The sequence below is a fragment of the Geotrypetes seraphini genome, chromosome 1 (assembly GCF_902459505.1).
Source record: "Geotrypetes seraphini chromosome 1, aGeoSer1.1, whole genome shotgun sequence".
NCBI classification, from domain to species: Eukaryota; Metazoa; Chordata; class Amphibia; order Gymnophiona; family Dermophiidae; genus Geotrypetes; species Geotrypetes seraphini.
Genome location: NC_047084.1, coordinates 249,492,911 through 249,506,712, shown reverse-complemented (window position 1 = coordinate 249,506,712; position 13,802 = coordinate 249,492,911). Strand labels below are relative to the sequence as shown.

At 45.8% G+C, this 13,802-nt stretch overlaps 1 protein-coding gene across 4 annotated transcripts in view; it reads right to left on the bottom strand.

Annotated features, from left to right (window-relative positions):
- The window catches only part of BOD1L1 (biorientation of chromosomes in cell division 1 like 1), a 425,195-nt gene that overhangs the window by 356,588 nt on the left and 54,805 nt on the right, over positions 1–13,802 (bottom strand). For all 4 annotated transcript variants that reach the window (XM_033949017.1, XM_033949024.1, XM_033948998.1 and 1 more), the window contains exon 4: positions 6,422–7,063. In XM_033949017.1, coding sequence (XP_033804908.1) covers positions 6,422–7,063 — 642 coding nt within the window. The remainder of the gene's footprint in view (positions 1–6,421; positions 7,064–13,802) is intronic.

Here is a 13,802-nt window from a genome sequence, read left to right as displayed (position 1 = left end):
GCACTTTTCCTCTCTTTATTGCTGGAACAGCAAGAATGCCACTCTGCTGTTTCAGCTCCCTGGCCTTTTTAACCATTCTTGTTGAAACACCGAATTCCAAAGCAGTTTTCTCAATAGTCCAGCTATGTGGAGCAAGAGTAAGAATTTGTATTTTCTCCCTATTACTAGATAGTTCCAACTTCTGCTTTAGTTCAGTCAATAGAAGGTCATAGTCAGAACACCTTTTACACTGGCCACTTTCTGGTTCTGTTTTGATATCAGCTAGAGCTAAGTCACCAATAACTGCAGTTTGGTCTGCAATTGCATTATGGGCTTCAGAGAGTTTGCATTTAGCATAACCTAAGGAATTTTGCTTGCTAATCCATTGAATCTTTAGAGGAGAGATTCCTAAAGGTGAAAAGCTAGCATTGAGGTTTTCAGATGCATTGGTAAGGTCATTACTGTCAAAATCAGACTTAGGGCTACTTAGATCTTGCAGTTTGACATGCAAGTCTTGCCTGCATCTTGGGCAAAGCTTTTAGCCTGGTTTAAACTCGTGCTTTGGTACAGCTTTTAAATGATCAGCTGCAGGAAGATCAATTGGGTGTAGACCTTTGATATTGCTGTGATTCTGTTTTCTGAACGGATTACAGCAGGTTTTCTGTAGAAATTCAAACTTCGTCAGAATAAAGGCTTCATGATGAGTACAGATATTAGATTCCACAGACAAAGTAGAAAGTCCAGAGCGTCTTTTAATTAATTGTTGGTCAGGCAAAGAGAAATCAGAAATAAGCTTCAAGCAACTTTCTCCAGAACTCAGAACTATCATAGATTCTAATACTGCAGGGCTCTAGCTTATTATTAGTCCCCATAAGATAAGAGTCACCTAAAAATACAGAAAAGTAAGATGAAAAATATCAGTGTGAGAACACAATGAAAATAGAGCATAGCAAGTTGTATGTATCAGCAAGTGCAGAGTAAGTTTCCAAAATTCACACAGGCATAGCCTAGTTAACTAGGGAACCAGATGCTGCACAGAAAGAATAGACAGAAAGCAACACGCCAAAGGCAAGCTCTGTCAAATAATGAAGTCATATGGTGTTATAAGGTCATGATGAACCTTAAAGCTACTTATTCATACAGCCACTGTGCTATGATAGTTGCAAATCAGAACATGTTCAGAAAAGCTGCATGTATCAGAAATACTACTACAGCTATGCGTACATTCTTGTGAATCACATTATGCGTTTGGGTTTGCACGCAGTAAGTAGTTTGTGCAAGCCAATGCATGTTTTGACTGTCATCTTGCAAAAGTGCACAGTAAGTTTGTCAAATGCTGAGCATAGTACAAGATGAGTACTTGTGGCTGGCAAAGCTTAGTTATAAGTTTTCAGATCAATATAGTTCCACTGCACATTCACAATTAAGTGCCAATGACCCTTAAACATAACATGTTTACGCAAGCAAGTAATGCTTATCTTTAAACCATTAATTCTCATCAAAGAAAGATCGGGTCTAAGATGAAACAGGATAGCTTCTGTAGCAAAAAACATGCTCTTTCAAATGATATACAAAATAAAATTTTTAAAAAATTACACATTGGAGATATTTGAATCTGATAAACAGTGAAAATTTGCATAAATGCATAAAGCCATATTTTTGGAATGGTCATATCTTCAGCTTCACTTGACTGTAAAAGCTTATATTGCAAATCTTGGAAATACCTCATGGTATTGGTGCTGGTAAAGTTGTACTCTCAGCTGACTTACCTACCAGTAGCAGTATGGAGCCAAACTGTGCCAAAAATTTTCATTCGTGAATTATTTTGCCTACTTTGCTGACCTGTAAAAATGGAAGCACGTTTGCATAAGGTTTCAAACTTGGCACAGAAACTTGCCCCAAGATGTTGTACCAAACTACAAAATTTCAGACTCCTAGGTAGTTTCCTTCTGCTACAGTGCTTAAGCAAAGTTGACGTTTTAGGTCACATGAGGCATGGGAGTGGATCGATTGCTTTTGTTCAGTCACCCCTAGCTCCTGACCAAATTGAGATAGATCCCAAAATTTTTGCAGAGTTTCATTTGAGACCCTAGAAAACACCCCTGTAAAATTTGGTTGGATTTCAAGGTGGTTGAGTGTGGACGGTTTTCAGTATTGGTCCACTTGATATGGAATGATCCAGGCAGACAAAGTGATGGGGCCAAATGGTATACAACCGAGGTTGCTGAAGGAACTTAGGGAAGTTCTGGTAGCTCCACTGACTGACCATTTCAACGAGTCTCTAGAGTAGGGAGTGGTACCGGAGGACTGCAGAAGGGCGGACGTTGTCCCTCTCCACAAAAGTAGAAGTAAGGAAGAAGTAGTGAATTATAGGCCGGTAAGTCTGACTTCTGTGGTAAGCAAATTAATGGAAACATTTTTAAAACAGAGAATAGTAAAGTTTCTGGAATTCTGTGGCTTACAGGACCAGAGACAACATGGATTCAATAGAAACAGGTCTTGTCAGACAAATCTGATCAATTTCTTTGACTGGGTAACCAGAGAATTGGATAGAGGATGTGCACTAGATGTGGTATATTTAGATTTTAGCAAAGCCTACAACAGTGTTCCACACAGAAGTCTAATAAATAAACTGAGTGCCCTCTGGATTGGTCCCAATGTGTCAGGCTGGGTCAGGAACTGGTTGAGTGGAAGGCGACAGAGGGTAGTGATCAAAGGAGATCGCTCTGAGGAAAGGGATGTTACCAGTGATGTGCCTCAAGGTTCTGTTCTTGGGCCTGTTCTTTTTAACATTTTTATAAATTATAATGCTGAAGGGTTGTCGGGTACTCCAGGTGCTGTGTCGGCTTCAGCTAGCTCTTCTTTAACTTGACGATCTATCTCAAGTCCTGGAGGAATTGAACCAGTCTCAAAACAATCAGTTTGCCTTCCTCCTTAGATGGGGCTCTGATCAGCTAATCATCCAAATATGGGTGCACCTGGATTCCTTCCATGCAGAGGTGTGCTGCTACCATCACCATCACTTTTGTAAAAGTGTGAGATCCGTTACTATACCAAAGGAAAGCACAGAGAAATGAAAATTCTTCTTCAGCACATGAATCACAAGTATCTCCTCAGGGCCAGAAAACAGGAATGTGGAGATAGGCCTTCATAAAATTGAGGGAGGCAAGAAACTCCCCCGGCGCCACTACCACTATGACCTATCAGTCTCCATGCAGAAATGCAGTACTTTCAGTGCAGCATTGACCGACTTGAGGTCTAGAACTGGCCTCCAGTAATCTGAGCCTTTCTTTTGCATGATAAAGTATATAGAGTATCTGCCCAAGCCCAATTCTTTGACCGATATCTACTCTTGACTGCTGTTCTCATGGAGAGATCCAGATTCTGACAGAAACTGAATTCAGGGACAATAGTGGCATGGAATCAGACTTTCTATCCTCCCAGTCTATGTCAGTCTGAACCTCCGGGTCCAGCTCTGTGTTCTCGTCTGGTTGAGGTACATGCTGAGGGGGAGATCCCCTGTACCACCACCTCCATCACACTGAACACAGATGCTGAAGACCCTTAGTAGTTCAAATAAGCATCCCACATGCTGGCGTTAGCATCTAGCGCGCGTGGCAATTCTCCGCTCGCTAAGCGCATGCTAAAACTACTATCGTAATTTAGTAAAAGGAGCCCTAAATATGTACTATTTTTATTAGTTAATTATTATTTTCCAATGCTCAATATGACTTCCTTTTTTAAGGTTTGACACTTGTGCCAGAATATTTTTACTAAATTTAAGAAGTATTTGCCCTCTTTCCAATGGTATAGAGGTTAAAAAAGGGAAAGGCGTTAATGAAGTCATTAGGTTCAATCTAGCCATTTATTTCTGCATGAATTTAAACAACTAAAAAAAAGATAAATATAGTTCATCCAGTCATACAAGAAATGGCTCTACAGCAGGGGTGCCCATACTTTTTGGGCTTGCAAGCTACTTTTAAAATGACCAAGTCAAAATGATCTACCAACAATAAAATGAAAAAAAAAACCAAAAACCACAAAGCACACTGTATGCAGAGAAAATGTAAATTATCATTTATATTCCGCGGGTTTTCAAAGAGGTCAAGGCAGACGATTTTAGGCAATGTCACCTCAGGAACAACTATACAAAAATAGACAAAAATATCCCCTTCCTTTTTATTAAATCGCAATAGCGGTTTTTAGCGCAGGGAGATACGCTGAATGCCCGGTGCTGATCTCAATGCTCATAGGCTCCCTGCGCTAAAAAACGCTATTATGGTTTAGTAAAAGGGGCCATAGTGCAAAATATAGACAGCAGATATAAATTCTCAAAACAGACACATTTTGATCACTAAACTGAAAATAAAATCATTTTTTCTACCTTTATGTCTGGTGATTTCATGAGTCTCTGATTGCCCCCCCCAAGCCATCGCGCCAATTTCTCCACTTCCCTGATTCTTTCCTTACCCCCTAAGCCACCACGCTGATTTCTCCCTGCTGCTTCCACAAGCCAGGCCAGGCGCGTACAAGCGCCGGACTCACAAGACTTCACTTCCAACGTCAATTCTAATGTCGGAGAGGAAGCAGCCAGGCAGCGATTGGCTGGCCCAGAATTTCCCCATGCTCTGGGATCTCCATCCTCCCCCTCCCCCCATATGTGCTGACATCTCTCCCCCTCCCCACTCCATGGTCTGGTAGCTCCTTTCCTTTCCCTCCCATGGTCTTGGCATCTCTTGCCTCTCCTCTCCCTTCCCTGGTCTTCCTTCTCCCCTCTCTCCCCAATTGGGTGCTGCTACTGCAGCACTTCTCTTCCCCTCCCGAATTGGGTGCAGCAGCAGCTTTTCTCTTCCCCCCCTAATTGGGTGCACCAGCTTTTCTCTTCCCCCTCCCCCCAAAAAATTGGGTGCAGCAGTAGCAACATTTCTCTTCCTTTCCCCATCCCCCCAAAAATGGGTGCAGCAGCAGAACATTTCTCTTCCCCATCCCCTCCACCATTCAGTGCAGCAGCATTTATCTTCCCCCTCCCAATGGGTGCAGCAGCATGTCTCCCCCCATTGGGTGCAGCAGCATTTATCTTCCCCCTACCCCGCATTGGGTACAGCAGCTGCATCAGCATTTCTCTCCCCCCCAATTGGGTACAGCAGAAGCAGCAGAATTTCTCTTCACCCTCCCATTGGGTATAGCAGCAGCAGCAGCATCACTTCTCTTCCCCCTCCCCACATTGGGTACAGCAGCAGCATCATCAGCATTTCTCTTCCCCCCCCCCCAATTGGGTACAGCAGAAGCAGCAGCATTTTTCTTCACCCTCCCCCCATTGGGTATAGCAGCAGCAGCATCATTTCTGTTCCCTCTCCCCCTCTAATTGGGTACAGCAGCATTTCTCCTCCCATTCACCCCCCCTCTGGTCTCACACACCCAGCAGATTCGCTACAGACAAAGGCAAGTTGCAAGTTTCCCTTCGTCGCTGACCTATCTCCCAAAGATCAGCGACAGAGGGAAGCTTACAACTTGCTGCTCTTGCCTACTTTGGGCCTTTCTCGTTGCCGGATCCAGCCTTCGCGGAAACAGAAAGTAGGCAGGACTTGGCAGCGAGAAAGGCCTGAAGTAAGCAAGAGCAAGTAAGCTTCCCTCCGTGGCTGGCCTATCTCCCGCATGCTCCGGGGCTCTAAAGGTACCACTGTCCGTGCCAGCTTCTTTTCCCTAGCTCCCCTCCCCCCCCCGGACGTAACTTCCGATTTTGGAGGGAAGAGAAGGGAAGCAGGGTTCAAGTCGCTTGCTGGGTTTTGTTTTGTTTAGTCAGGCGGGAGTCTTTTGGCGGCTCTTCAACTGCGCGTTAAGCAGTGGCGGCAGCAGGATTCGTGGCAGATGACAGCCGGGCGGGCATCTAAATTTGCTGAGCGGCGCGCCCGGCTAAAAAGCGCTGGGGAGAACACTGTACTGGTATTCTATAAAGAAAAGTACGTACCTACTTTTCTTTGCAGAATAGGCCTCAAGTAGGCATGCTGTAAGGTGCCCTGTTACAGAAATACCTTACACCTGTTAGTGCACCTACTTTATGCGTGTATACCCATGCACAATTTTATAATGGCCATTTTCCATGTCAAAAATGTTCTACATGTAGTAAATTTTTTTAATAGAATTACCCCTTATGTGCCTAAGTGAAATGGAGATTATTTCCAAACAGAGTTGGCTGAGTTTTATGAATTCCAATAGAAATAAATATAAAAACTAAAAGATCAGCAATAATTAAAGCAACATTTTAAAGTAGATTTAAGCAATTACACTATACTATAAATGAAACTGATATTTGCTCATCTAGAAAATAAACACCCATTTAAAAGGACCTTTCAGTATTCCTCCCAAAAAATGCTCCCAGAGTCAAACTTCAGTCTTTCTGACAAATATTGCTGACAATAAAGCAATATAAACAGGTTGTTACCTTCTTTGAACCCATCAGTTGTCCTTTGTTTGCTGCTGATTTTATCAGGTACTGCCTGCTTTCCTCCATCTGTCTCCTTTTCTTTTAGTTTTTCTTCCTTCATCCGCAAGCTCTCATCATTCTTCTTAGTATGTTCATTCTTTTTCTCCATTTTGTTCTCCCTCTTTTCTTCCTTTCTTTCACCCTTTTCACTGCTCTCCACTTTCCTCTCTGATTTTTCTGCTGATTTGCTTTTCTGTTCCTGACATTCCTGTGCAGATTCTTTAATGGGTTGAGCCACTGTGCTAGCTTCTTTAGAGAAAACTTTGGCTTCCTCAATAGGGCCTGGGGTGTCCATTAACTCTTCGTGTTTCAAAATTATTTTATATCCATCTCCTAAAGATTCGGGGGCATTTTTTTCTTTGTCCTGGGCATCTTCTGGATTTCGCTCCCTCTCTGTGCTGGGATTTCGTTCCTTCTCTGTGCTGCCATCAACATTCTGCTGGGAAAGAAGCTTCTTGGTTGTTCTCTCACTGCCTTTAGAGTTTGTGTTCTCACTGGAGGCCCAGGCAGCACTTGCCTCTTGATTTAGTGACGTTATTGTTTCCAATATAGACAAGGCATTATCTGCTGCACTAACACTAGGACCAGCAGTGGATACTCCTTAAAAAAAAAAAAGAAAAAAAAGACAGGAATAAAATACACCATTTTCATACTGTCCTAAACCCACAGAATGGGCTCAGTTTTCTCCACAGAAAAGTTAATAAAGCCTTTTTTTCTTTCAAAATCCAAAGATAGGCAAATAAATTAAACTTGTTCTATATTTAAAACAGAGATAAAAAGTAGCTGTCATACATTATGTAAAACTTTTTTGAAAAAAATAAATCATCAAAAGCTTTTAAAGAATAGAAAAATACAAATTTATTCATTTAGAAGAAATAAGGTAAGTTTTAAAAAAGATTACCGTATTTTCACGCATATAACGCGCGCGTTATACGTGTTTTTACCTACCGCACATACCCCTCGCGCGTTATACGCGTGAGCGCGGTATACAAAATTTTTTTTTACATAGTTCCCACCCTGCCCGACGCCCGATTCACCCCCCCCCCCAGCAGGACCACTCGCACCCCCACCCCGAACGACCGCTCGCACGCGCTCCCACCCGCACCCGCATCCACGATCGGAGCAAGAGGGAGCCCAAGCCCTCTTGCCCGGCCGACTCCCCAACTCCCCGACAATATCGGGCCAGGAGGGAGCCCAAACCCTCCTGGCCACGGCGACCCCCTACCCCCACCCCGCACTACATTACGGGCAGGAGGGATACAGTGTTCCCGCTAAGCTGCGCTGGCCTGCGCTGGCGCACAAAATATTACATCGCAGCGCACAAGTTTCTCTTCACAGCGCACACACGCGTCGCAAAGGTAAGGGGAGGTAAGGTAAGGGGACGCATTGGGGGGATTGCACTTCCCCACAATTGCCATGCTTCGGTTCCTCTTCTTCCTTCCTTCCCCCCCCCCCCCCCGCGGGACCCTGCGGCACCATCAACTCTTACTCCCTCTAATGTCGGCCCTGCAGCTCCAGACTTCCTCGCACCTTCTCCCCTCCCCCTTTGGATCGCTATTATTTTAAATGTTATAGCCGCGGAGCTGTATCCATCAGTGGAGATGTCTAACCTCGGCCTGCCCCGGAACTCTTACTGCAACAGTGACTTCCTGTTCCTGCCTAGACAGGCGGCTGCTGCAGTAAGAGTTCCGGGGCAGGCCAAGGTTAGACATCTCCACTGATGGATACAGCTCCGCGGCTATAACATTTAAAATAATAGCAATCCAAAGGGGGAGGGGAGAAGGTGCGAGGAAGTCTGGAGCTGCAGGGCCGACATTAGAGGGAGTAAGAGTTGATGGTGCCGCAGGGTCCCGCGGGGGGGGGGGGGGGGGAAGGAAGGAAGAAGAGGAACCGAAGCATGGCAATTGGGGGGAAGTGCAGAGCTGCAGGGAAGAGTGTTGCGGTACCCAGCTGGAGGGAGAAGGAAGATGAGGGAGGGAATTAAAGGAGATGCCAGGGCTTGGAGCGTAGGAGGAAGGTATGCCAGTCTAAGGGAAAAGGAAGGGGGAGATGTGAGAGCATGGAGGGGGAGCGAAAGATGGAAGAAAAGGAAAGGAGAGAGATGCCAGAGAATCAGGGAAGGGGAGATACCAGACTATGAGGAGAGGTGTGGGAGAGGGAAGGCGAGGAGAGAGATGCCAGACCAATGGGGTGAAAGGAGAGATGGAAGGGGGAGGCATACAGTTTCTGGAAGGGGCATAGAAGGAGAGAAGATGCCATATAGGGGAAGAGAGACGGCAGACAGTGGATGGAAGGAAGAGAGTTACAAGAAGATGAGGAAAGGAGAAACCACAGAAGACAAAGGTAGAAAAAAATTTCTATTTATTTATTGCTTTAGGAGACATGTGTCACTGTTTCTGTGAAGCATTGTATGCAGAGTCCAGCTTCTTGCTGGTTCAATTTAACCTTTGTCTATGTATTTTTATTTTATCCCCCCTTTTACAAAACTGTGAAGCGTTTTTAGCACCAGCCTTGGTGGTAGCAGCTCTGATGCTCAGAATTTTATGAGCATCAGAGCTGTTACCTCCGTAGCTAAAATCCACACTACAGTTTTGTAAAAGAGGGAGGGGTTAGTTTGTGATTACATATTCCTTACTAGGCGAAGGTGTTTTCTGTGTTCTGTGTGTTCGAAAGACATGGTTTTCTGTTAGGATTGACGGTGTAGGATTGATCTGTGCTGGTCTGGCTTGTTTAGTTTTACAATGGGTGTATTGATGTACTGTTCACTGCAATATGTAAGATGCTGCCTTTTCCTAGGTACTCATGTGTGATGTGTGGCTTGTTACTAAAAATCACGTTTTTCGTACAGATGGGGGGGGGGGGGGTGCCAAAAAATGATGGGCCCCGGGTGTTACATATGCTAGGTACACCACTGAATTATGTAAAGATACCAGAAAGCTGGCGAAGCAAAAACTTTAAGTAAATTGTTATTCTTCTAAGTTTTGAGTATTTAACCCTCCCACAATCTCATGGGCACTCGTTTCAAGTTTCAAGTTTATTGAGATTTTGATTTAAACGCAATATCAAATATTTTCAATGTGTATAACAAAAATAAATTTTGGGAAATAAATAAAACCATTTGAACAATAAACATACAAACATATCCATAGATGATCAAAATTACATAAGGAGTACAAGGATAAACTACATTTGTTTAAAAATGCGTCCTCTGCGCCTGCTCATAAATTTGTGGAGTATGTAATTTGTCGCTCATGCATATTTTTTTTTGCACACACCTCATCAATCCTTAGAGGGAACACTGATCCCAGGCCCTCCTGCCCTCGACGCAAACCCCCCTGCATCCAACGACCGCCCCCCCCCAAGAACCTCCGACCACCCCCCCAGCCGACCCCCACGACACCCCCACCCCCCTTCCCCGTACCTTTGGTAGTTGGCCGGACAGACGGGAGCCAAACCCGCCTGTCCGGCAGGCAGCCAACGACGGAATGAGGCCGGATTGGCACATCCGTCCCAAAGCTCCGCCTACTGGTGGGGCCTAAGGCGCGTGGGCCAATCAGAATAGGCCCTGGAACCTTAGGTCCCACCTGGGGGTGCGGCCTGAGGCACATGGGCCCAACCCGACCATGTGCCTCAGGCCGCGCCCCCAGGTGGGACCTAAGGCTCCAGGGCCTATTCTGATTGGCCCACGTGCCTTAGGCCCCACCAGTAGGCGGAGCTTTGGGACGGATGGGCCAATCCGGCCTCATTCCGTCGTTGGCTGCCTGCCGGACAGGCGGGTTTGGCTCCCGTCTGTCCGGCCAACTACCAAAGGTACGGGGAAGGGGGGTGGGGGTGTCGTGGGGGTCGGCGGGGGGGGCGGTCGGAGGTTCTTGGGGGGGGCGGTCGTTGGAGGGAGGGGGGTTTGCGTCGAGGGCAGGAGGGCCTGGGATCCCTCCTGCCCGTAATGTAGTGCGGGGTGGGGGTAGGGGTCGCCGTGGCCAGGAGGGTTTGGGCTCCCTTCTGGCCCGATATTGTCGGGGAGTCGGCGGTCCTTCGGGGTGGGGGTGCGAGTGGTCCTGCCGGGGGGGGGGGGATGTATCGGACGTCGGGGGGGGGCATCAGGCTTTCAGGATGGGGACAGATCTTCAAGGGGGACAGGCAGACCTTCAAGGGGGGACAGGACTTCAAGGGGGACAGGCAGACCGAAGGGAGTGAAAAAGCTATAAAATAAACCCACTAGCGTGTCAATGTGTTGAGAGGAAGAGGTGGTCTGGGAAATTCTGGTGAGAAAACTCTGGGTCCATTTCCACCCCCCAGTTACCCTAGTCCACTCCACTCAACTGGTTCACATACTGAGTGGGTCTTTGGGTGTTGTTCCTGGGATCTCTTTCAGTGGTTTGTCAGTATCTCCTTGTGGTCCAAGGAAGGAAACTTTGTTAACCTTAGCATTGACCTTCAGAATATATTTGTAACAGCGCTGCTTGTGTGGCATTACCGTAGGCTATGTAGTGATGGAAAGAAAAAAACAGACCTTTGCACATTTTTGCACTAGGTATATGGTATAGGTATATAGGTATAGGTATTCCTGCACAGCTAAGTCCTTGTGAAGTTACGGTACCTTGTTCTTTCTGTATTTGACATCTAGCAAGGTCTCTGTTTGGAAGGAATGATTTAAGTTATGGTAAAAGCAGATAGCGTTGCTGGTTTTAAAAAGGTTTGGACAAATTCCTGGAGGAAAAGTCCATAGTCTGTTATTAAGACATGGGGGAAGCGTCTGCTTGCCCTGAATCGGTAGCATGGAATGTTGTTATTCTTTGGGTTTTGACCAGGTATTTAGTGACCTGGATTGGCTACCATGAGAATGGGCTACAGGGCATGATGGACCATTGGACTGACCCAGTTAGGCTATTCTTATGTTCTCATCTGTAGGGGCCTTTGTTTTCACTTCTTATTTTAATGTATTTTTTTTGGAAACTTATCAGTGTTTTTTATAATGGGAACAAAAATGGAAAAGAATTACCGTAATGTGTGTGGAATGGGGGGGGGGGTTTTAACTACCATAATTTCTTCAGCTAAATACCGGTAATTCAATCCACCTCAACCAGACATAGGAGAACTCACGCACCATTGACACACCCTCCAACCAAACACGTGAAAAGAAAAAAAACTGTTCATTCTTATAAACAACCTTATAACTTTTAATCTAGAGTTAGTGAGTATGAATTCAGCAACAAGAACAGAAACATGTTAATTCTTATAAACTATAACATTAACCGGTAGATCAAACGAAGTATGGAGGACAAAATAATCTAAATACAGTTACCGTAATTACGGTAAAGTTGTAAATAAACAAAGTTTACAGGTTTATTCAGTCATCATCATCACAGTCATCTGAATCCTTGAATCCATCAAAATCCGAATTGTCATCATCGTCATTAAATAAACTGAGCACGGCCTGCAGACGATCCTCGTTTATTTCCGAAGTGATATCGTCATCATCATCATCATCATCGCTGATATCCATGTTGTTGCCTCCTTCCGCTGCACTGGTAGTACCCGTAGTGTCATTGGTTTCATAAACAATGCCCGCTTTTCTAAATCCATTTCGAATGGTATCTGGTGTTATTTTGTCCCATGCTGAAGCCACCCACTTGCAGACTTCTGTGAAAGTTGCCCGCTTCTGCCGCCCCGCGGGTGTGTACTCGTGTGTGCCGCTCTGCATCCACTCCTCCCACTCCTTTCTAATAAAAGTCTTGAATGGATGATTCACTGCGATGTCAAGTGGTTGCAGCTTACACGTCAGGCCTCCAGGTATCACAGCGATGTGGGCACTAGTAGAATTAATGTAGGCCTGAACATTTTTTTCTTTGTGGGCAGCCATGGCATCCAAAATTAACAAGGATTTTTTTGCAAAGAATCCACCCGGTCTTGCCCTAAAGCATTTATCTACCCACAATCTCATTACGTCGCAGTCCATCCATCCCTTCTTGTTGCAGTGCACAACCACACTGGTGGGCAGCTTTTCACGGGGCATAGTGACCCTTTTGAAAATGAGCATGGGCTTTAACTTAACCCCGCTAGCTGAGCAACCAAGAACGACTGTAAAACACGTTCTTTCATGCCCAGTTGTGGTGATGGCAACAGATTTAGTACCTGTGGGGGCTATGGTTCTTGTTGCTGGAATGTCGAATGCCATTGGAATTTCATCCATGTTGATGACGTCCTTTGCAGTGATGCCAAGTTCAGATATTTCTTTGGCGACAAAGTCACAGAAATCAATCAATTTTTGCTGCTAGTCATCTGGAAGTCGCTGGCCAACAGTTGTTCTCAATCTAACTGATAGTCCGTTCCTTTTCATAAATTTTGAGATCCATGTGAAGCCAGCTTTGAAATCGGGTATTCCTCTTCCATTGGCAAGTAGTTTTGCCTTCATCTGAATCGCAACAGTAGAGACTGATTGATTTTGCTCCCTTCTCGCCAGAATCCACTGCTTCAAGTCATCCTCCAGCTGAGGCCATTTTGGTTTGGCCCCACGACGTGCCCGTTTGCGCGGATTGCATTTCTCCAGTTCCTTCTTATCTTTTCTCCATTCACGCACCGATGTTTCTCCAACATCGAACTCTCTCGCTGCGGCCCGGTTGCCTATTTCCTCAGCTTTCGCAACGACTTGAAGCTTAAAGTCCACTGTATATGACTTTCGTCTTATTCCTGCCATTATGGCGGTACATTTAAATTTAATTGATAAACTCTACTACCAGGTAGATAAATGCAGAATACCAATCTGAAGAGATCAAATTAAAATGTGGGCTCTACATGCAGCATTAATCTTTTATAGGCTTACCCAAAGGCTGAGATGCTGTTGTATAGTCAAAATAGTATTCACTGGGCAAATTACAAGGCCAGATAGAGGGGGGCCACAGCCACGTGGTGAAAAGCACACCACCAGAAAAACAGCCTTGGTGAAAACTAAGCGGCAAGCATGCTCAGACCATTGCGCATGCTTACAGAGCTGGGAGCAGGGCAGGGCGGGCGAAAGGAGAGTCGGGACAGCGCACGGAGAGGCGGGGCAGTGCACGGAAAGTCAGGGCGGGTGAACGGAGAGTCGGGACAGCGCACGGAGAGTCGGGGCAGTGCACGGAAAGTCAGGGCGGGTGAACGGAGAGTCGGGACAGCACACGGAGAGGCGGGGCAGTGCACGGAAAGTCAGGGCGGGTGAACGGAGAGTCGGGATAGCACACGGAGAGGCGGGGCAGTGCACGGAAAGTCAGGGAGGGTGAACGGAGAGTCGGGACAGCGCACGGAGAGTCGGGGCAGTGCACGGAAAGTCAGGGAGGGTGAACGGAGAGTTGGGACAGCGCAC